The 23,687-nt window shown below is 44.2% G+C and overlaps 1 protein-coding gene across 1 annotated transcript in view; it reads right to left on the bottom strand.

Moving 5' to 3' along the window:
• Positions 1 to 23,687, bottom strand: part of CD226 (CD226 molecule) — an 81,633-nt gene that overhangs the window by 24,365 nt on the left and 33,581 nt on the right. Inside the window, exon 4 of the mRNA XM_043559070.1 lies at positions 4,055 to 4,402. Coding sequence (XP_043415005.1) covers positions 4,055 to 4,402 — 348 coding nt within the window. The remainder of the gene's footprint in view (positions 1 to 4,054; positions 4,403 to 23,687) is intronic.

Consider the following 23,687-nt stretch of genomic DNA (forward strand, 5'->3'; position numbering starts at 1 on the left):
TCATGGTTTGTGAGGTTGAGCCCCGTGTCAGGCTCTGTGCAGCTGCTGCAGAGCCTGCTTGGGACTCTCTCCCTTTCTCTCTCTCTCTCTCTCTCTCTCTCTCTCTCTCTCAAAAAATAAATAAATGGGCATTTAGAAAAAGAACTGTGGGAATGCAAGCTGGTGCAGCCACTCTGGAACACAGTATGGAGGGTCCCCCCAAAATTAAAAATACAACTACCCTACGACCCAGCAATTGCACTCCCAGGTATTTATCCAAGGGATACAGGTGTGCTGTTTCAAAGGGGCACATGCACCCCCATGTTTATAGCAGCACTATCGACAATAGCAGAAGTATGGAAAGAGCCCAAATGTCCATTGATGGATGAATGGATAAAGAAGATGTGGTATATATACACAATCGAGTATTACTTGTCAATCAAAAAGAAGGAAATTTTGCCACTGGCAACTACATGGATGGAACTGGAGGGTATTATGCTAAGTGAAATTAGTCAGTCAGAGAAAGACAAAAATCATATGACTTCACTCAGATGAGTACTTTAAGAGACAAAACAGATGAACATAAGGGAAGGGAAACAAAAATAATATAAAAACAGGGAGGGGGACAAAACAGAAGAGACTCATAAATATGAAGAACAAACAGGGTTACTAGAGGGGGTTTGGGAGGGGGGATGGGCTAAATAGGGAAGGGGCATTAAGGAATCTACTCCTGAAATCATTGGTGCACTATATGCTAACTAATTTGGATGTAAATTTTTAAAAATAAAAAATAAAACAAGTTAAAAAAATAATAAATAAAAACTTAAAAAATTAAAAAAAAAACTCGCGTCAGGCTCTGGGCTGACAGCTCAGAGCCTGGAGCCTGTTTCCGATTCTGTGTCTCCCTCTCTCTCTGCCCCTCCCCTGTTCATGCTCGGTCTCTCTCTGTCCCAAAAATAAATAAATAAACGTTAAAAAAAAAAATTAAAAAAAAAAAAAAAGGGGCGCCTGGGTGGCGCAGTCGGTTAAGCGTCCGACTTCAGCCAGGTCACCATCTCGCAGTCTGTGAGTTCGAGCCCCGCGTCAGGCTCTGGGCTGACAGCTCAGAGCCTGGAGCCTGTTTCCGATTCTGTGTCTCCCTCTCTCTCTGCCCCTCCCCCGTTCATGCTCTGTCTCTCTCTGTCCCAAAAATAAATAAATAAACGTTAAAAAAAAAAATTAAAAAAAAACTTAAAAAAAGAACTGTATATATGGCACACTGGTTGGCATTGTGTCTGACCTCTGAGTACTCGGTGCTTGTCTGAAGATGAACACACACACGCGAAAATCAGGGGAGAGCCCTGCGTGTGTGTGTGTGTGTGTGTGTGTGTGTGTGTGTGTGTAGAATATGACAGTCATGAAAATCTCTCCTTTGCATCCTATAAAAGAAGTTGATGGGAGCCAACAAAAGGATGCATAGCAGTTTATAAAATTTGTGTCACAATCACCTTTCCCTTGACAGTTGAAATAAATTAAATCTGCTCCACATCTTATACCTGTCTCTCTGCTTTAATCCCTACATTGATTTTTGACCAAACAGCCTCAAGACTTGAAATAATCAAATCACATCAGAGCAGATGTAAGTGAGCTATTTTGCTTTCCATCCGATTTTTTTTTAATTTTCAATATTCACTTACATTTATTTTAAAATCAAATTAAACCAAAATATAGGGTCATCAGCTGGCATTTTCCATCAATTTTAACTTTTTACTAATGAGCCCTGTTGATATTCTTTTAACCTGCCAATTGAATGTCAAACAGCCATTTTGCAAGTGTTCAAAACACGTGGAACTAACAATATTGGCCATGACTTTCAGTCACCTTCATTTTCAACACCGTTGATCGCTTATGTTATAGTTTTGTGCACGACACTTAGTCATATTTGGATGAGTGAAAGACGTTTTTATTAATTAGTAAAAGTGAAATAACTGTATCTCCTAAAATGTATTACCTCTATTTTTTCTATGATTTAAGATGTTTATAATTATTTTTTTCAACATATGGCAGAGAAGATCTTATTTCCTATGTGTTTGAGAAATGTTCTTTATGATATTTTTCTGAATAGAACTTTTCCTTGCCTTAGTCTCTGAGAGAAGAGTAATGATTGTGTGTGTGTGTGTGTGTGTGTGTGTGTGTTTCTTCTTCAGGTTTAAAAAACATTTCTGTAATACAAGTTTTTTTAAGGTAAGAAATATTTTGTATTTGTGCCTGAAGGAATGGAGTCAACATTTAAAATGAAGAAACTGTTAACATTTCTCCCCCACATACTCCATCAACCCTCTTTTGCATCAAGTTCTCTTTTGTTAATGTTTCTTTTGAGAGAGGGGGTGGGGGACGGGGCGATGGTGAGGCACAGAGAGAGAAAGTGGGACAGAATCCCAAGCAGACTCAGCATTACCAACACAGAGCCTGACACAGGGCTCGATCTCACGGATGGTGAGATCATGACCCAAGCAGAAATCAAGAGTCAGACGCTCAACAGACAGAGCCACCCAGGTGCTCCTGCATGAGGTTCTAAGAACAAGCTCTGCCTCGCCCACAGCCCTCACTGTCATCAGAGAAGCAAAGAAGTTTCCACGTGGTCCAAGGTGATTATGAGAAAGTGCTGTCCTTTGGCAAATGTCCTCCTCGGCACACACAGCTGCTGTAGTGGCAGCACTGGAGGCTGCTGTGTGTACAAACTCTGTTCTTCTTCTTTTCCAACGCAGGAATAAACAGCAGTCTGCAGTATAAGCAGAGTCTATAAAGGGACAGCCAAATAAATCCCAGGGAACCTTGGCTCTAAAAGTCTCCACACAAGCCAAGGCACATGAGCTGGCTGGAAGCACATGAAAGAAAGGGAGTGGGAAGGGAAGGGAAGGGAAGGGAAGGGAAGGGAAGGGAAGGAAGGAGGGAGGGAGGGAAGAAGGAAGGAAGGAAGGAAGGAAGGAAGGAAGGAAGGAAGGAAGGGAAAGGAAGGAAGGAAAGGAAGGAGGGAGGGAGGAAGGAAAGGAAAGGAAAGGAAAGGAAAGGTGAAATACAATTTCTGTCACCAGCAAAAATAATTTTTTCTGACATGTTCCTCTGCTATGAAACTCGCCCAGAGGCATAACTGAGAGAGCCTGAGAGGAGGTAAACGCTGCCCTCCATCCAGACTTCTATGTAGGCCTCTCTGTATTTGTACTTCAGGAAGTGAAAAGTCACTTTTTCTTACTCTCACACAGGTTTTGTGGGGCCTGCAGCTTAAAAAATGAGGGCCTCATTACGACACAGGAGACAAATTACTAATACAAAAGAAATACGATTTAGAGGAAGAGGTCCTAAGGCTAGTCTGTTGCTGCTCTGGGGGCTGAAAACAATGGAAGGAATTAAAGCCCTGAGCTGGCAAAGTAGTAACATTGTCAAACATTTATTAAATTCCACTCAACACTGACTCAGCAAATACCAATCCAACACCATTTTGTTACTGCGGAGGACACACGAGGATTTAGAAACGTAGTCACCACCATTATAAAGTTGTAATGCAGTTGGAAAAACATAAAAGTTATACAAACTGAGACTTGCAGTACTTTTCAGACTTACTAAATTTTTCTTTTAATTTCAGGAATGTGGCAGATCGAGAAATTGGAAAGGTTTGTAATCGTTAAATATGTAATTGATGGATTCACAAGGTAAAGAAGAAGCAAATACTAAGATTCAAAAACTGACATTTACCGAAACTCAATCATTAAAAAATATTTTGGGGGCGACTGGGTGGCTCAGTCAGTTGAGTGTCCGACTTCAGCTCAGGTCATGGTCTCACGGTCCGTGAGTTCGAGCCCCGCGTCGGGCTCTGTGCTGACAGCTCAGAGCCTGGAGCCTGCTTCGGATTCTGTGTCTCCCTCTCTAGCTCTCCTCTCCCACTCATGCTCTATTTCTGTCTCTCAAACATGAATAAATGCAAAAAAAATTTTTTTTTTAATATTTTGAACAACAGTCATGACAAAGACAACAGAAACCAATCCAGTGGTTGGCCTTCTCCAGTTTTAACACTCGAAGACATGCATCACGTACTTACCATCAGTTACAGTCAACCTCCTCACAAAGGTTTCATTTTCTCCCGTTCCGGCACTGAAACCACAGCGGTAGAGCCCTGAGTCAGAGACCACGGCCTGGGGCATGGTGATGAAGGTGCTGGTCATTCCCGGACTACAGTCACTCGACACCCATCTTTGGCACTTTGAAGTATAGATTTTCCCTTGGGACAAGTTGCAGCTGGTCAAGAGGTCAATCTGGTGGGGCTGGATCTTTTCCCAGGTAATTTGTTGTACTGGCCACTTTGTTGGAAGCTCACAGGAGAGTGTGATATTTTTTCCAGGTTCTGAGACCATGTGGCTATCTGAGGGCACAGCTATCTCGAAATCATCTGAAAACAAGAAGCAAATGATTACACTTAGGACCTCAGATTTTGGGGTGTGAAGGTGCAACCTACCCTTAAAGTTCTATCGAAAGGAATGGCGATGTTATTTAACAGGTTCATCAGCTATAAATGATATCTTTAGGACACATTTTTTGTAAGAAAAAGACTTTTGAAAGAGGCTAGTAAATAAATAAAGAGGAGGATATTCTTGTTCACACATAGTCCCTTAAGTTTTACATGGTTAACCATATAACAAGAAACATAATAAAAACCACTAGTGCTTTCCTCGGCAGCGATCTTATCAAGAGGCTGAATTTCACAAGACTATTCTGCAGAAATGCTGGGCTGCTGACTCAAACATTGTATCCAGATTGTAGTCATGCTAAGATTTTTAATGGTCATTGAAAAGATGACCATTGAATAAATACATGCATAAAGTTTTTTTTTCAGATATATAAATATAATATATATATTTTCCAGATATGTCTTATGCATACATAGAGTAAGGGTCCACATGTGATTTAGATTCCTGGGTACCAAGGAAGTCCTTCAATATTTCTTCCTTCCACCATAGTTGAAAAACCCAGCAGAGCACTCAGCAAATATTCACCAGATATCCAAATCAGTAGTTCTGGGCCACCTTCTTGACTACCAGTTGTAAGAGACGAGAGGAGAGGAGAGAAGAGGAGAGGAGAGGAGAGGAGAGGAGAGGAGAGGAGAGGAGAGGAGAAGAGAGGAGAGGAGAGGAGAGGGGAGGGGAGGAGAGGGGAGGGGAGGAAGAAAAGGAAGTGGGGGCACCTGGGTGGCTCAGTTGCTTGAGCATCTGACTCTTGATTTTTGATTTCTAATCCCAGGTCATGGGATTGAGCCCCATATTGGGCTCCACACTGAGTGTGGAGCCTGCTTAGGGTTCTCTCTCTCTCCCTCTGCCCCTCTCCCTCACTTGCCCTCACTCTCTCTCAAAAAAGAAACAAAAGAAAAGAAGAGGAACAGGAAAGGAGAGGAGAAACCACACTTGAAAGAAGATACTGAGTCTAAAACACAGCAAGATTTGCTGTCCATATGAAACTAGAATACTATGTCTATAACAGTTTCATTTCCACCAAAAGGCAGCTTCTTTTCTTCAACAAGTGGTTCCATGTGTCAAAATGTTGTTGAAAAGAGAAAACCACACAGCATTCCAGTTTTTCAATTTGTAATCATACAACTGTTTATCAAAGTTAACACTTTACCCACATAATAAGCACACAGTAAGAAGCATGTTATCTCTAAGTAAAAAGCCACCACAAGAATGGGGGGGGGGGCGGGGCAGAAGAAATGGGAGAAAATTCACAAGCAATGGGAAAAACAAGGGGCGCCTGGGTGGTACAGTTGGTTAAGCATCCGAGTTTGGCTCGGGTCATGATCTCACAGTCCGTGAGTTCGAGCTCCGCATCGGGCCCTGTACTGACCACTCAGAGCCTGGAGCTGCTTCGGATTCTGTGTCCCCCTAGCTCTCTGCCCCTCCCCTGCTTGCACTCTCTCAAAACTGAGTAAACGTTAAAAAAGTTTTTTTTTAGTTTTTAAAAAAAGAAATGGGAAAAATAAGGAAATAAAAGCTTAAAGCAAACAAACGAGAAACTAAAATGAAATTAAGATGGACAAGAAGTGACGAGAAAAGAGAAAGAAATGAGAGATAATATAAATAAAAGGACAAGCACATGGTGCTGGAAAATGTCAAGAACATAAAAGAAATGAAAAGAAAGAAAAAGGGACACATTTTTCTGTGAGGCGTGCGAGACCATGGGGAAACAGAGGCAGGCCAGCCCTGAGCTCTTATATTATCTGTCTTCAGTGCAGACACGCCTGCCATCTGGTTGTCTTCCTTTGTGGCACCTCCCTCCACCCATCTCGGGAGCTTCATCTGCCCGTGTGACCACAGCTGTTCTCAGGAAGCGACCCTTGTAATGCTGATTTGGGTACAAAGGGGGATCCGCCCTGAGGGGTGTCTACACTTGTACAAAGGACGAATCCACAGAGCAATGAAGGCCATCTCCGCTGCTGACCAGCCAGGTCTCAGGGGCTGGTGGAGCTGTCATTGAAGGAGCCCGGAAGTTTCCAGAGCCCAGGCTCTACGTAAAGACCCACCTGTCAGTAGACACGGACGGGGCTCAGTCTCACAGGCCCTGCTCAGAGGCAGGTGGTGCTGAAGCACCGAGTAACCTCCAGCTAACCTGTCCTGGCCACCGGAGTCACTGGTTGGTGGCAGGTGAAAACTGAGACTCACAAGAGGTCTGCAGAACTCCCCTTGTCTCCTGTGCTCTTTGCTGCTTGTCACCTAATCCTCCAGCATGGCACATGTAAGGTGACAGGAAATGACCCTGAAAACAATTACCCGAAAACCCCGCACACAAGAGGACCCTGGTGTCCTGATGTGCTTGGAACTAGAAAGCACGTCTACTTGAAATAGGGATCAAAATGCTGTCGTTAATAGGGAAGATTCAAATCTTAATAATAGAAATGAAAATAATGAACACCAGTTAACTTTATATTTCTATTTGGTTATGTATTAATTCTCAGCATAAACCGAGAATAGACCACAGTTTGTTCTGTTTAAAAGATTATTTTTTAGAGCAGGGTTAGGGTTACAATAAAACTGAGAGAAAGGTAGAGATTTCCAATATACTTCCTCCCTCCTCCCACACGCCACATCCCCATTATCAACATCCCCTACCAGAATGATACATTTTTTACCAAATATGAACCTATGTTGTCACATCATAATCACCTAGAGTCCATAGTTTATACTGGAGTTCACTTTCGGTGTTGTACATCCTGTGAGTTTGGACAGATGTCTAAGGACACATGTCCACCATTATGTCATCTGGAGTATTTTCACATCTCTAAAAATCCTCTGTGCTCTATTTAACCCTCCCTCCCCTCAACCTTTGGCTACCACTGATCGTTTTACTGCCTCCATAGTTTAGCCTTTTCTAGAATGTCATATAGTTGGAACCATATGGAATGTAGCCTTTTCAGATTGGTTTCTTTCACAGAGTAATAAGCATTTAAGATTTCCCCACATGCTGGGGCACCTGGGTGGCTCAGTCGTTTAAGCATCCAACTTCGGCTCAGGTCATGACCTCACGGTTTGTGGGTTCGAGCCTGGCATTGGGCTCTGTACTGACAGGTCAGAACCTGAAACCTGCTTCAGATTCTGGATTCTGTGTCTCCCTCTCTCTCCACCCATCCCTTACTCTTGCTCTCTCTCTCTCTCTCTCTCTCAAAAATAAATGGATATTAAAAAAAAAGTTAAGATTCTTCCTTCTTCCATGTGTTTTCATGGTTTGATAGCTCATTTCCTTTTGGGATTGAAGACTATTCCATCGTCTGGATGGCCCACAGTTTACTTATCCATTCACCTCCTGAAGGACATCTTAGTTGCTTCTGAGTTTGGGCAACTATGAATAAAGCTGCTGTAAACAACCATGTGCAGGAGTTTGTGTGGACATCAGTTTTAAATTCCTCTGGGCAAATGTCAAGAAGCCTGATTGCTGGATTGTATGGTAAGACACTGACAAGCTGACTTCCAACGTGGCTGCCCCATCTTACACGCCCACCAGCAACGAATGAGACCTCCCTTCCTGTCACACTCTCACCAGCGCTGGCTGTTATCAGGGCACAGGATTTCGTCTGTTCTAATAAATTGATCTGTGTGTTGTTTTTATGTGATTTAATCACAAAATAATATGATGAGAGATTCTCTGTACTGTGTATATGATTTTTCTGACAGGATAGATTATTTTTCAATTTATCTCAGTGCTTCATCACCTTTTCCAAGTACCACTCGATGCCTGGGTACCCAGATACTTCAGGGTATGCTGGTGCCTCATACGACTGCCCCAGGCCACCATCACATCTGTGGCCGCTAATCTCTTCTCCTTCACCACCCTCAGTAGGTAGTGGCCCTGTGTGCAGTTTGAACAGCACTACAATATCACTCATCAATTTCACAAGACCCTTACTCTGTTCACTATAAGCTTCAGAAGCCCAGACCTTTGGTATAGACCTTTATACACCACTCTATACTTGGGACCTAGAACAGTACTTGGCATAGAGCAGAGAAGTCGGTATATAATTTTTGAATAAAGAAACTGACTTATAATTTCATCTTGCAGCCGATATGCAGGGTGTACCTACTGACTGGGGGGAGGGGAAGTTACCTCCATAAAACCTCTCATAGTGAGAAATGTGCTCGAAATCATATGTGTAATCCCTGAATGAATTAACTGTTCCAGGCAATGACCATCAATGTCTGCAAATTCACAAAAGACCATTCATGTCTCCATGATGCCGCACTGGGGGCAGTCGCCTCCCCCAAATAATCCAGTCTGACTCTGCTCAAGCCTCTACACCTAACCACCAACTTACAGAACTACAAAGAGCAGAGAAACATGTCAAATGACCCCTTGGCAAGCAATCCATGGAAAGAGGACAAACACGAAACTCCTCAGCTCCCAATAGGATCTCCCCGATCCCTGAAAACCAAGTTTGGAAACTGTGGTGCTGTCCAATCCTCCTCTCTTCTCCTGTATTCATTCAAATTTCCGGAAGGAATTCACTGCTCCCGACTCTGCCTCATTTCTCCTGGTTCCACACATCAAGCCACATCCTCCAACAGTGCAAGCCATGCCTGTTCCTGACCCTGAGTCCTAGATGCTATGTCCTCCTGGACACTCTTTGCCTTCTGTGACCCTGCACATTTCTGTTGTCCTCTCTCCTTTCCGACCTTCCTCCATAGACTTATTCAGGGTCCTTTTTTCTCTGCTGGCCTTTTAAAACGTTGTTCTCCCCCAAGATTCCAACACTTGTCCCCCTCCACTCTCTGCCCCTGGTGATCGCAGGGGCAGATTGCCCCTCCTTGCAATTTTCAACCGCGTCGTATGTGCAGTCCAAATCCACAGCCCCTGCTCTCCGTCAGACCTCTCTCCAGGGTTCTAAAGCACAAGACAATAACTTGCTCTTATGATGTTTAAAATAGGCTAAAAATTAAACAGCCAGAATTGCCCCAAGCTATCTGCAGGAGCATTACCATTACTTGAGCTAATTAGAAGTGGTAACAGTGGTAGCTTCACATATTCCCAACTGTGCCTAGACCACGCATGTCCTCAATAGAGAAGTTTTCTACAAACTCTCAAATATAAAGGATCCATTTAAATGCAACATAAGGGGCGCCTGGGTGGCTCAGTAGGCTAAGCGTCCAACTCTTGATTTCTGCTCAGATCACGATCTCAGTTTGTGAGGTCGAAACCCACATTGGACGCTGTGCCGACAGTGTGGAGCCTGCTTGGGATCCTCTCTCTCTCCCGCTCTCTCTGTTCTTCCCCTGCTTGTGTTCTCTGTCTCTCTCTCTCTCTCTCTCTCTCAAAATATATAAACTTAAAAAAAAAATTAGGTGCAAAGTAAAATGTCTACTACTTGATGACTAAGGAAGTATTTAAAGTGATCTGAGACAAAGATCTAAAAAATCTGCAAGCACTCGTTAAGGGATTACATCCTCAAAGTTCTCCTCAAAGAAAATATAAAATTTTATTACTGTGTAGGGTGACAGCTGCTAACTAGACTTACTGAAGTCATCATTTCTTCATATATCTATCAAATCGCTGGGTCGTACACCTGAAATGAATAGCGTGTTATATTTTACCTCAATAATACATAAATACATTTTTTTAAATAAAGAAAAATTGGGGGCGGGGGGAAGTAGGCCAAAGAAATAGACACGCAAAGTCCCAGCTGAAGCAGGCAGAGAGGTCCGGAGAGCAGAGAAATGGCACTTTGGCAGCTCACGGGGCAGGCGGGGCAGGAGAGGGGCTGAGGTTCCCAAGTGGGGCTCTGCCCCCCTCACAGCTCTGCCCCGTGACAGACAAAAACCCGCAAAGGCAGACGTGGTGGGCGTTGAGCTGCCCTGTCGAGCAGCTCCAGGCAGAAAAGAAACAGGAGCCATCAGCCTGGACCAGGCTGGCCCAGGACACCCCTGACCGCCCCGAAACTCCCCGCCCCGCGATCGTTTCAAGTGCAGACGGCAACGAGAGTCGTGGGGATGGCATTTCTCTAAAAAGCTGGAAATGCACCCAGGTGATGTTTGGGGCGGGGCGGGGGGAAGGGTTGAACTGTGTCTCCCCCCACCCCACCCCCAGAAAAAATTCATAGATTGCCATCCTGACTGCAGCACCTCAGCATGTGATCTTATTTGGGAACGGGGTCACTGCAGAGGTAATTAGTTAAGATGAGGTCACACCACAGCGGGGCGGGCCCCTCATTCCACATGACAGGTGTCCTTCTAAAAGGGCCGACTGCACATGGGCATGCACACAGGGAGAATATCGTTTGGAGATGAAGGCGGAGATCAAGGTACGGTGTCCACAAACTGAGGAATGCCAACGATGGCAGGAGACCCCCAGAAGTGAGGAGAGAGGCCCGGGGCAGACTCCCCACCCCCCGCCAGCCTCAGAAGGAGCCACCGCTGCAGACAACACGGTCTCCGGCTTCCAGCTCCAGACCACTTCTGCTGCTCAAACCACCCAGCCTGCGGTCTCTTGTCTGGACAGTTCTAGCAAACTAACACGGGGGTGGGGCGAGGTGGGGAGGGGGGAAATGACTTCATCAGGCTGGCATTTCCGATACAATCATCTGGATCTTACCAGGACCTATCAGAAGCAGCAAGGCCACCCAGTGAGGGAAATCCGTGATCTTCACAAGCCCCCTCCACACTATTGCCATTTCCTGTCCTTCATTTAAAGTGCAGATAAAAGGTAGAGGAAGCGAAGGAGATAAAAATAAGCTAAGAGATTGCTTGGCTGAAAAGCACCGATAAAGAATGAAAGCTGTGCTGAGAGATAAAAACACAACCTGACAAACCTGTCCTGGAGTCTGGCCAAGCAAGGCTAATTGTTTCAACGAAAGAAGGAACTAGAATTGGGCAAACATGTCCTGGGCGGCAAATCAGAGATTCAGCCCAGAAGATACATATTGAGGGCGGGTTTGCAGGGCGTCCAAAGGGAAGCTGTGAGGCCCCTGTCTGGGCACCAAAGAAAGAAACACTTGCAACTCTAGCCTGGATGGATTTGGGATTCAAAGCACCTGCTGAAGCCAAAGCACCACCCCACCTGCCGCCCGACCTCAGGCTATCCCCCCAGTAGCTTCATGGAACCCCCCCCCCCCCGCCAACACCAACCTGAAGATTGAGGATGTCTGTCTAAAGGGTCACCATGGACCCTCATATGTAAACTTTGCTCACAGGCTTTAATCGTGAAAAAGTAAATTTCAATCTCTCTGTCATGACACCATGAGAACTATGCTTTTTTGAAGTCACTGCCATGAGGTTTGTTGAAGTACACGAAAAAGTTTTACTTCTGAGCATCTGGGCAGTTCCTCCCAAGCAGAAAAATAAATGACTCATGGGTGTATAAGAATTTTAAACAGTATAGTTCGGAGGTCTTTTAAAACCAAAAGATGACAATACAGCCCAGGAGCATTGGCTTGTTTTCTACCAAAAGGTTAGCAGGTGACCTCACTGACTTGGAAATTTAATGTAAGACTTGCTGCACGGCAGAGTTTTACAGGAAAAGAATCAAAAGATTAACATCAACCCTAATCATGTCCTGCTAGCTAGAGAATAGATTGTGTTAGTGAATTGTCACTAAGGACTACATTAAGCATTTTGTTTCACATACTTGGAACATTTTCAACATATTTTTTAAAGTATTTTATTTTATTTTATTTTATTTTATTTTATTTTATTTTATTTTATTTTATTTTATTTTTGAGAGAGAGATACAGAGTAAGCAGGAGAGGGGCAGAGAGAGGGAGACAGAGAGTCCCAAGCATGCTCTGCCATGTCAGTGCAGAGCCCAGTGAGGGGCTCGAAGCCACCACGCTGAGCCGAAACCAACAGTCACATGATTAACCAACTGAGCCATCCAGGTGCCCCTTCAACATATTTTAAAGGCAAAATATATACCTCAAATGAGACTTTACTGTGTGCCAGCATTGAAGGCGTGACATGTTCTGACACAGTTAGTCCCTAACGCCGAGGACCCCGAGGTAGGTCGCCCGGCGGCAGGGGGCAGAGAAGGGAGCCCCTTCCTGGGAGGAGGCTCAGGCACCTGCCCCTAAACCACGGCGGCCACCCTACCCCTGTCCCGATGAGGTGCTCCACCTGATGGAGCCTTCCCTCCTACCTGCAACCGGGCAGGATTCCACAGAGTCGAAAGAGCCGCCCTGGAAACCCTTGTTCCTAAATATCTTATTTTATGATGCCTTCAGTCCTATAATTAGAAATCAATTTCTTTACTTGTCCTTGTTAAAATGCACATAACAACCTCAGCTCCTGGCAGGCACCGGCACATTAGTGTGAAATCGTCCATTAGATTGCTTTCCGAGTGAAAGGAAAGGAAGCAGGTTCCCACAGGCGAGTGGCCAGGAACAGACCGGCTGTGGCAGAAATGACTGAGAGGCGCCAGGAGCCAGCCTTGTCACAGGCCACCATGCTCCCCAGGAGCACAGGAGCAGGGGTGGTGTCTTCAAGGGCAGGGGTGGGTGGGAGACTTGAGCAGGAAGACAGATTACACACAGGAGGCAATGAAATGTTACCTCTTTGGCCATTCACTCGTTCACTCATTCACTCACTCATTCACTCCTTCAACAAAAATCCTATTGATGTAAAGACAAAGAAGGTGAAGGTCCGAGTTGGTGGAGAGACACATAACCAAGTCATTGCACGAACAGAGCCCCACGTCCCCAGAAACTCTGGGATGGAAAGGTGTGAGTTTGGTTCCCAGCCAACTAAATAAAAGCCATGCTGTTGGCTGACTCTGGGCTCAGCGAGGTTTGTCAAAGGGTCTTGACCAAATACAGTTATTTGCCCAAAGAAAATCTGCAGGGAAGACCAAACACAAGATATTCGAGTAGCTAAATGAGCTTTGTGCATTTAAAGCATCGACTCCATGTCCGACTTCCTTCTTTCTACGCTTTCTGCCCATGTCACTGTTTCTTACAGTATCGCCCTCATTACGTTTCATTTATATTTCCGGTTGGTCCGGTTGGTTTTGTGGAGAACACGTAAGCAGGATTTCTGATGAATGACATATGAAAAATGACTAAGAAGCAATTGATACAAGGCTAAAAATGCTAAAAATGGGGGTAACCCCCACCACGTATCATAGACACATTACAGAAACACATATATGAGAACATACCTGCTTCAACCTCCACAGAAAGGAAAGATATGATAAACTTAAGTGAATTGCAAAAACAAGCTTTTAAACACACTGCTCGCAAAATTGGGTTTCATAATTTTTACCACTGTGATTCCTAACCAATTAAAATTACTCTAAAACACTGGAAAGCAATTTCTGTCAGTTCTGCAGACAAAGACATGACCTATGAGACAGAAGACGTTCTATATAAGGAAAGGGGAAGGTGTGATACCCTAGTCCCCACATTTCAGAAATCTCAATAGCGACAGCATTCAGAGAAAGTGAGCTCAAAATTCACTCTTACAGTTCTCTTTTGAAAACATCTGAATATGAGCCCGATTTTACTTACCAAAATATCTTATGCTGTCCTGACTGTGGTTAAGAAAGGCTAGGATTTCTGGGGGAGAGGGGCTTATACTCTCAGGCAACCGATGTGTTGTTGTGCCTGTTAAGGGATAAAGGCCAGTGATGAATGGGGAGAACTGAAAGACCAGGTCCTTTGCTTGAGTCTCTCTGAGCAACAGCCCCACAATGTAGGGCACTCTGGGAGGTTGAGAGCGGGGGTACTTGGCATGGACACTGACAAATGCTTTCAGGGTTCCATGTACACCCCCTGGGATTCCTCTGCTTTGGGGGCACACCAACGCTGCCTCCTGAAGAGCTATCACCTGCTGCTATGCTTGGTGAGGCTGAGTGCAGGCCTGGGACCTACATACCCAGAGGGGCCCTTGCCCAGTGATTGACAGGAGTGGGGGTCTTCAGAGCCTCTGCCCGGTGAGCTCAAGTTAACATCCCTGGACTTTGCCTGGTCTCCTTTCTGTCCAGTTCCGGCTCCCCTAATGGACTTTCCTGGGAACACTTCCCAACACATCCCTTTCACATTTATCCTCCTCTCCGGGACTCCTGAGGAACACAACCTAAAGCAGACACAGTTCCGGAAATTTACCGATGTTACTTGGAACCTAGAATTTGAACTTACACCAGAGCACCCGGAGGTGGCGTCCAGAACTTCTGTGGTAACAGTGCTCTCTCTTACTCCATCTTTCCTTCAAGGCCCTGCTGGCCAGCCTGTCTCACAGCATCTGCCCCACCAGCCCACAGCAGCCCTAGGCCACGGGTCCCACAGCTCTTACTCTTCCCACGTCTAACTGTGCATAACAAATCACTACACTCACAAAACAGGAACTGCCGTGTTTTCTATCTTGCTTCTCTCAATTATGCCGAGCTCCTTGGAGGCAGAAATAATTTTTAAAATATTCATTTGTAGCTTGTTAGTCCCCCATGCTCCAAAAGTTCTCAAGGTAATTGTACCATGTCATGAACTGTTTAATCTCTGGAAACACCTTAAATTATATCTTGCACATATTCGATGATCAATAAATATTTGCTGATACATTTATCTCATCTGTAGGAGGTTAAGAATTGTAGCAGAGAAATCTGCACAACAGAATGACTTTGAATGTTTATTTATTTTTGAGAGAGAGACAGGGAGCGACTTGGGGAGAGGCAGAGAGAGAGAGAGGGAGACATAGAATCCGAAGCAGGCTCCAGGCTCTGAGCTGTCCGCACAGAGCCTGATTTGGGGCTTGAACTCACGGACCGTGAAATCATGACCTGGGCCGAAGTCAGATGCTTAACCGACAGAGCCACCCAGGTGCCCCCAGAATGACTTTGAAACCAAATAGAATGAAAATACAAGACTCACTCACTATGTATTTCCCTATGTTTCTTCATCTGGGCCATCAAAATAGCTGCCCAACTCTGATTCTTGCCCTTTCTCCCACCAACGCACACTGCATCCAAAACTATGGAGCTACAATTCAACTCTGGTCATGCCACATCTCTGCTTTAAAAGGTTCAGAGGTTTCCCATTGCCGCTATAGGACAAAGTCCACATTCTTCACTTAAATCCTTTATGATTTTACCCCTGCCTTTGCCCCCAGTCTCATCTCCTACTAGAATCTACTATATACTCTAGTGTCCCTCAAAACAGGACTCACATTTATGATCTTACATCAGCCATCTCCTCTTCTGGATTGCCTAATATACTCCTTTCACTCCAGTCCAGGAAAATCACGACTTATCCCATAAAACTCAACTGTGACACCACTTCCTTGGAGGAAATATTTTCTGACCCATCCTAAGGTAGGCTAACCTCTCCCTCTTCTGTTTTACTTCTATACCTTCTATTGTGTTGTCTTTTATTTGCTGTCATTTCTCCCTGCCCTGGGAAACTCTCAATGCCTTGAAGATGGCATGTCTTCAATATATCTGATCTCAGCACAAAGCCAGGTACCTTCAGCTGCTCAATAAATACTGTGGAAGAAATTGAGAACCTGTCTCTGAAGATGATACCATATTATAAATTCAGTGGATGATTCCAGGAGCCTAAAAGTCATATTTTCCAGTCCAGATCCTACATGAGTTTGGGTCTTTATTCCCACGTTTGCCAAACACAAGCACCCCCAGGACCTGTTCCTCCAGGCACAAGCCTTGAGCACCAGCCAGCACTTCAATATTTACGGCTTTAATATCTTCTCTCCAAAGAGCTCCAGGTGCTTTTCACACCACAGCAAGATCAACAATATTTCTCCCAACCTCTAAGGTAGGAGAGGCTGAAATTTTTTAGTTCAAACTATAATGAAGTTAAAGTGAAAAATGGGACAGTACCAAAAAACCAGTGTGTATGTGGCTCTTGACAGGGATTGCTATAATCATGGGATTTGCCAGATAAGCAAACAGCCCAGAACAGAGACACAAAGAGCTGGTAGAATGAGAGAGGGAACACATAGTGCCCATGTCAGTTTGCTGGGATTTCTTTGTTTTTCTTTTTTAACTTTTTTAACGTTTATTTATTTTTGAGAGCACGAAAGACAGATGAGGCATGAGTCGGGGAGGGAGGGCAGAGAGAGAGGGAGACCCAGAATCCTAAGCAGGATCCAGGCTCCAAGCTATCAGCCCAGAGCCCAACACAGGGCTTGAACTCATGAACTGTGAGATCATGACCTGAGCTGAAGTTGGACACTTAACTGATTGGGCTACCCAGGTGCCCCAATTTATTGTGATTTAAGAGGCATTTGGGGGGTGCCTGGGTGGCTCAGTCAGTTGAGCGTCCAACTCTTGATTTAGGCTCAGATCATGATCTCACAGTTTATGAGCTCAAGCCCCACATCAGACTCTGTGCTGACAGCGTGGAGCCTGCTTAGGATTCTCTCTCCCTCTTTCTTGCCCCTCCCCTGCTTGCTCTCTCTCTCTCCCTCTTTCTCTGTCTCTCTTCTCCCTCTCCCTCAAAATAAATAAATATTTTTTAAAAATAATAAAAGAAAAGAAAATTTGGGGCATACAAATAAAAAATAGGTATGGCGACAGAAGGAGATAATAATGTATTCATTCAGCATTCAGTGTGTGCTCTTTTTAAAAAAAAATTTTTTAATGTTTATTTATTTTTAAGAGACAGAGCACACACAAGTAGGGAAGAGGCAGAGAGAGGGAGACACAGAATCTGAAGCAGGCTCCAGGCTCTGAGCTGTCAGCACAGAGCCTGGTGTGGGGCTTGAACCCACAAACTGTGAGATCATGACCTGAGCCGAAGTCAGGCATTCAACCAACTGAGCCACCCAGGTGCCCCTGGTGGGTGCTCCAAGTCAGAGGAAATGCATACAGATTAATCCTAGAAAACAATAATTTTTTAACAGTTAAATTCGCTGGTTTCTTACAACTAGAATAAGATACTGCCAGACCTAAATGACACTCACCTCGGGGGGCAGAGACCTTTAGCACTAGTAACCAGGTGCTGGTGCATGCTCCTCTGGGGATGTGCCATCGTGGCTGGCCCAGCATCCTCCTGCAACATCTGACCTGGGTCCGTTAGGGCACCCTCCTTGCCTCCACCCCATGACCTTTCCAAAAGCAATTTGTGTGTGTGTGTGTGTGTGTGTGTGTGTGTGTGTGTGTGTGTAGTGGGGAATTTCCCAGGAAGACAGCAGGGTGCAGTTGGTGGCTTCCAGTGTGTGGGGAGTACAGGTGTATCCTGATGGAGGGGCAGGGAGAGGATGAACTCGGAGTCACTGAGCATCAGGGGTGGGTCAGAGAACACCTGAATCAGGCCCCAGACGCTGCTGCTGTGGCCACTGCCATGAGCCGGATCTCAGGAATTCTGAGGGGGACAGGGAGCTCTGGGAGAGAAACGCCCACCTGCCCTGAGTCCTGGAAGCGCCTCACCCCAGACTCGTCAGCAAGAAGTCTGGTTCAGGCCACAAGCCACCTATTAAACAAAGCCCAATTCCCCACACACCTCTAACACCCCACCCCTCAGAGTCACAGCATGGTGGCACATCCCATCGGGGCCCTGTGGCAGTGACGTGCACTTCCCTCAAGGAATCTGAAGCCCCAGTCAATGTCTGCCGAGGTCCAAGGCCACAGCAACCTGATCATGCAGCTCCAGCACACATCCTGGGTTGCTCCTCCGCAGCTGCAGATTGTCTACAATGTGTCCCAGGAGCCTATCCTACCTGTTCCTGGAGCCCCAGGGCATCGTTCTCTCTTCTGGACCCAGCCCAACTGCCTACACCCTATGATGGGGGAGCTGGCCCTCCACCCAAGCCCCCCCTCCGTGGGGAAAAAGGAGAGATCTGGAGAATATCAAGGATATTGTAGAAAGAAAAAGGGACTTGGAACATTTTAGAGAATAGATTGGCAGAGCTTTGAAAACAAAACAAGTCCTTGATTGAGGAGATAAATATGCTTAAAGGATTTATTATTGTCACAGGTCACAGATCGGATCATTTTGCCATTTGAAGTTTCTCACTTCTCAAAATAGGAAAAGGACTAGCTTGGCCACAACTAGAAAAGGAAACAAACTTTATCTTCTAAAGTAGAAAACTTTAGAAAGCAATTAACGAAGAATCTCATTAATTTATGTTTATGTATTACAGTGCAAATATTTTTAAAAAACTAGAACACCTCACAGCAGAATTGGTAAACTAGTATCTAGCTCTTACAGTGATCTGTCATTTACTATTAAATTTCAAGCATGGGATGAGTGCCATCAGCAGTTGAGAAAGACGTGGTCTTGGTGCCTTTGCCAGCACAGATCTCATGGGCAGGGGGAGATGCTGTGAACAGAGTGCTTCTCCCAGGGCTCAGGTGTCCTAGTCAAATGCTCAGCCTATACATCATCACACAAGGGACTGGCCCAAGGGAAAGAGAAGAAATCTCAGACAAGCTAAGAGAGCTGGCAGATTATAGACAGGAAGAGAAGGGGAAGAAGGAAGGTCTCTCATCAAAGTGTAGGAAGAAGAAATTGGCATTGTCTACCAATGCCAATGAATTCGTATCACTCTTAATGAAGTTTTTGGAAATGAAGTGAGTTGAGGGAAACACCTCACTGCTGTTAGAGACACTTCCCAACTTAGGAAAGCAGCCTCATTGTGACTATATTTTCTTGGCATTATTTCAGAACAATGATCAAAAGTGTCCATTATTTATAAAACTGTCCAAGAGTTTGATCTATAAACATCAGGGCAGGAGGTGAGAGTCCTCTGGTTCTGAAATCCTGCCTTTCTACAACAATATTCCATCCAATACATGCCATGAGGCTCTTGGTGTGCTATGTGCGCACCTGCTAATAAGCCTTGAGAGCAACTGTGTCCCCTAGACAGCCGGGGAGTCTGATGAGGTCTCCTTCCACCTCATATTAATGTCATTGTCAATGACGGGAAGAACCAGAGGAGCTTAATTCAAGTTCATTGTTACTACAAGAAATGAAGCTCACAATGTACACCCTACATCAATATATTGGTGTTCCTGGACCCAGGGAAAAACATTTCTTTTCTGATTTTGAGTTGAACCTGTGGTTGACAATTTCTGGTAAGAGCTCTCTCGGTCTCGTTTCCTCGCTGAGGGGCGTCAGATTTCAGTAGTGCTGCCGGGTCCTGTATATCGCTCTTTTAGAAAAGCATTTCTACTGAAAGAAATTGGAAAAAGAAGGAAGGGCAAGACAGATTCGACTTTTGGCCCTTCTTCTAATTGAGAATGACAACCGAGACCATTTCAGATGCATTCAGCTGTTATTCTGTGACCCCCAATAAAACGGAAATGCTCTGAAGAAACTAATACACAAATAACTATCAGCTGATGACCTACTATATTTAAGACAATGTTTTGAGTCCTGGGCCAAAACCTAATTATCCTCAAAGGAATTACAATTAATAATTCAAGAGGTTCTGCCTCACCTGAAAGTAAATCGGTATAAGAAAATGTGCACAAAATATTTCTGAACTATTTTAGCTTAGCCTGACCTTTTTAGGAATTCTATTCTTGTTCAGTTTAAATCGAGGGAAGATTTCACTTTGAGGTATTAGAACTTCACTAGTAGATGTTCATTTTGAATATGGTATCATTTTTGACAAGGCTACTCAGGGTGACCAAGTCTTCAAGAAATGTGTACTCATGCTTCATGGTGACTCCTAAATGGAGGCGAACACATTTGTCCTCTCACATACTGGTGCTTCAACATTTATAAATTAAAATACAGGCTACCTTACTGTAAATTGCTTTCTTGCTATTTGTCCCTTAAGTTACACTTAGAGCATTATATTTATGTTTTGAAATTGTCTCTGTAGGTAGTTTTCCTCATCTATGAATATAATTTCAAAATAGTCAGATTTATAAAGTACTTATTACGAAAGAGAACACTGGATCTGATGGGATTCAGAATCACTGCTACTTGTTTAATATATTAGTAGTGGAGTGAGTACAAATATACAGAAATGTGTAGACATCTCAGTAAATGGCCAAAGAGCCTATATGATGTATTTTAATCTAACAAATGAATCCAATGTTAACGTCACCGACCAGAGACCCCTGGGTGCTTTCTCTTGTGCTGGAGATCTCCACTTGCCAGAATTCATCTGAGGACAACATTAAACATGTAAACACTAAAAGCAAAGATGAAATAGAAAAAAAAGAAAATTCTTTTTCAGATTATGCTTAGTTCCCAAATACGTGGTTTGAAGCAAGGTCAGAAAGAACTCAGATAAATATGCTTCTTAGGAATTTGTATGTCCTATTGCTGCTGCCATTTTTTTAATGCAGAGACTAATTGCAATGGTTACTTTAAAAATATTTAAACTCCACAGTTGCCATTCTCTCTGGCTTTTTATCTTGCTGTAAATCCTTTCTCTAAATTAGGGATGATTTCCATTTCCCCTGCACAGTACACACTTCTCTCCAAAGTCTGCAATTTAATTTCCACCCCCATAATTTTAAATATTTTAAAGTCATCATTTTACACTCTCCATTTTCCTCTAAAATTGCCTTCCATAACGGCTTCCTAACTCCATTATCTTGGAATTACATTTATCACATTTATGGGTTTGCCTCTTAAAAGAAAACAAAACAAAAAGCCATAAAATTTGGGGATCTGGGTCTAATCACAGGATGTGTCAGAGGCAGTGGTGGCGATTACTAATATGTCCTAATATGCTTTAATCAAGGGGAGGTTTATCACACTTCAACTATTTCAATTCAGAGGTATATTGTGTGGACGAACAGGAAAATAAAGCATCTTTTCTGCCTGCCAATGGGTTCCATTGTATTCAACAGCAAAAATAATTTACTCGCAAGCTTAAATGAGGCATCTAAGTGATGCATATAAATAAATCACTGGTGCCTTGAGCAACCACAGAGAACCACCAAAACGGTAATCGGTGAGTTGCTTATGACACATCACAAATAAAACCAAAAACCTCACTGCATATTTCAGGAAAACATTAATTTAGTACATAGTTATTATAAAATCATGTAAGATAAAACAAAACCAATTGTAGGTAGGATCTAAGAATCCTCTAGGGGCACCTGGGTGGGTCAGGTCGTTGGGCATCTGATTCTTGATTTCGGCTCAGGTCACAATCTCACGGTTCACGAGTTGAGCCCCCCGTTGGGCTCTGTGCTGACAGTGCGGAGGCTGCTTGGGATTCTCTGCCTCCCTCTCTCTCTCTCTGTCCCTTCCCTGTGCACGTGCATGCACTCTCTCTCTCAAAAATAAATAATAAGGGCTCCTGGGTGGCTCAGTCAGTTAAGCGTCAGACTTCAGCTCAGGTCATGATCTCAACAGTTTGTGGGTTTGAGCCCCACATCAGGCTCTGTGCTGAAAGCTTGGAGCCTGGAAACTGCTTCAGATTCTGTGTCTCCCCTCTCTCTCTGCCCTTCCCCCACTCATCCTCTCTCTGTCTCTCTCTGTCTCTCTCTCAAAAATAAATAAAACATTTGAAAAATTTTAATAAAATAAATGAATAAACTTAAAAGAATGTAAGAATACTTTAGCTCTAGAGAAAAATTTAATATGACGTTGACCACTCATCCATCCCAGCTTTCCCTCTCCCCAAATATTATTTCAACTCTGAAAATGAAATCTATCTTCTTTAAAAATTAAAAATAAAAGGCAAAAAAATAGGCTGTCAGAGTAATCTGCATGAAATCAAATGTTTTCCAGAAAGCTATAACTGAAAACATTTATCATCTCAACTAGAAACAATGATATGTTTGATTCATAGACTAACACTAGAGTGTATTTTCTTGACTTCTAGATAAGAATCGAACCACAAAATAATATTTTCTACTGAGATCTCGCTTCATCTTCCATAATGAGTAAAGAGTTCATCAACTGAAGTATAAACATACCCAAGGGCATGGACCATGCTTTTAGTGCCTTTTGTACATGAGAATACCAGAGAAGATTTTTCTAGTCAATATGGGTACCCAATAAGCATTCACTATGTTCTCATCCATTTTGCTCGGAGAGATGCTGAAATAGGACAGTATGACTTTGTGCATGCGAATGCCGAGCCTCTGCAACGTGGGAGCCTTCTGAGGACCTCTGCCCAGTACACCTATCCCCACGTGCTCCCTCATGGTGATCAGATGCCAGGCTTCACTGCCTCCACCGCCCACCCCTCTCATCTCACTCGCCTCCAGGGTCGGTCACCCTTTCCCCCGAACGCCTTACATCTGCCCACTTCTCTGCACTCCCCTCTGCAGGTTCTTATTGTCACCTCTCCCCTGGATTGAAGCAACAGCCTGGAAATAGTTCTCCCTACTCATTCCCACCTCACTTCTATTCCTCCCTGTCATAAAGCCAGAGCAGTCTTTGTAAAACACATATCCGGCCCTGTAAGTCCCTAGCTGAAAATTCTTGAATGCACCCCCAAATCCTTCGTGATAACATTCAAACTCCTTCCCAGTTTCACCAGGCTTCAACTTGGTGCACTGCTTGCCTCCATCCTGAGCTTCCTCTTATGACACCCTCGGACTTGCCTCTGAGCTCTAGACTGGGTTTCTCTCTCTTTCCTCTCTCCCTCTCTCTCTCTCTCTGTCTCTCTGTTTCTCTGTCTCTCTGTCTCTTTCTCTCTCTCTCACCACCATCCCTCCTTCCATCCCTGCTGCCCACTGCCCTGACCTTTGGAGTCAGGTGTGGATTCTTCTACTAAGATTTTCCAGATAACTTCTTCTCAGACTAGGTTAGACCCCCCCTCACTTTATTCCCATATTTTAATCTGTATTTTCCTCTTCATTCATAGGGCCACTCCTAAGACACACCATCATATGGCTATTGATTTTTAAAAAGTATAACAGAAGGATTTATGTGTTTTCTCACCCAATATGTCTTGGTAATTTTGAGTTCACTTTCCCAAATGGTCACTTTCATCTCTCATCACCCGGAACATGGCTACGTTCTGGGTTTTGTATACAAACATAGCTTTAATTCCTCGTCCAACTTGTTGGGGAAAAGCGTTATTGAAAATGATCAGTCTTGGGGTGCCTGGGTGGCGCAGTCGGTTAAGCGTCCGACTTCAGCCAGATCATGATCTCGCGGTCCGGGAGTTCAAGCCCCGCGTCAGGCTCTGGGCTGATGGCTCAGAGCCTGGAGCCTGTTTCCGATTCTGTGTCTCCCTCTCTCTCTGCCCTCCCCCGTTCATGCTCTGTCTCTCTCTGTCCCAAAAATAAATAAACGTTGAAAAAAAATTAAAAAAAAAAAAAGAAAATGATCAGTCTTG

Source organism: Prionailurus bengalensis, chromosome D3, assembly GCF_016509475.1.
Source record: "Prionailurus bengalensis isolate Pbe53 chromosome D3, Fcat_Pben_1.1_paternal_pri, whole genome shotgun sequence".
Taxonomy (NCBI): domain Eukaryota; kingdom Metazoa; phylum Chordata; class Mammalia; order Carnivora; family Felidae; genus Prionailurus; species Prionailurus bengalensis.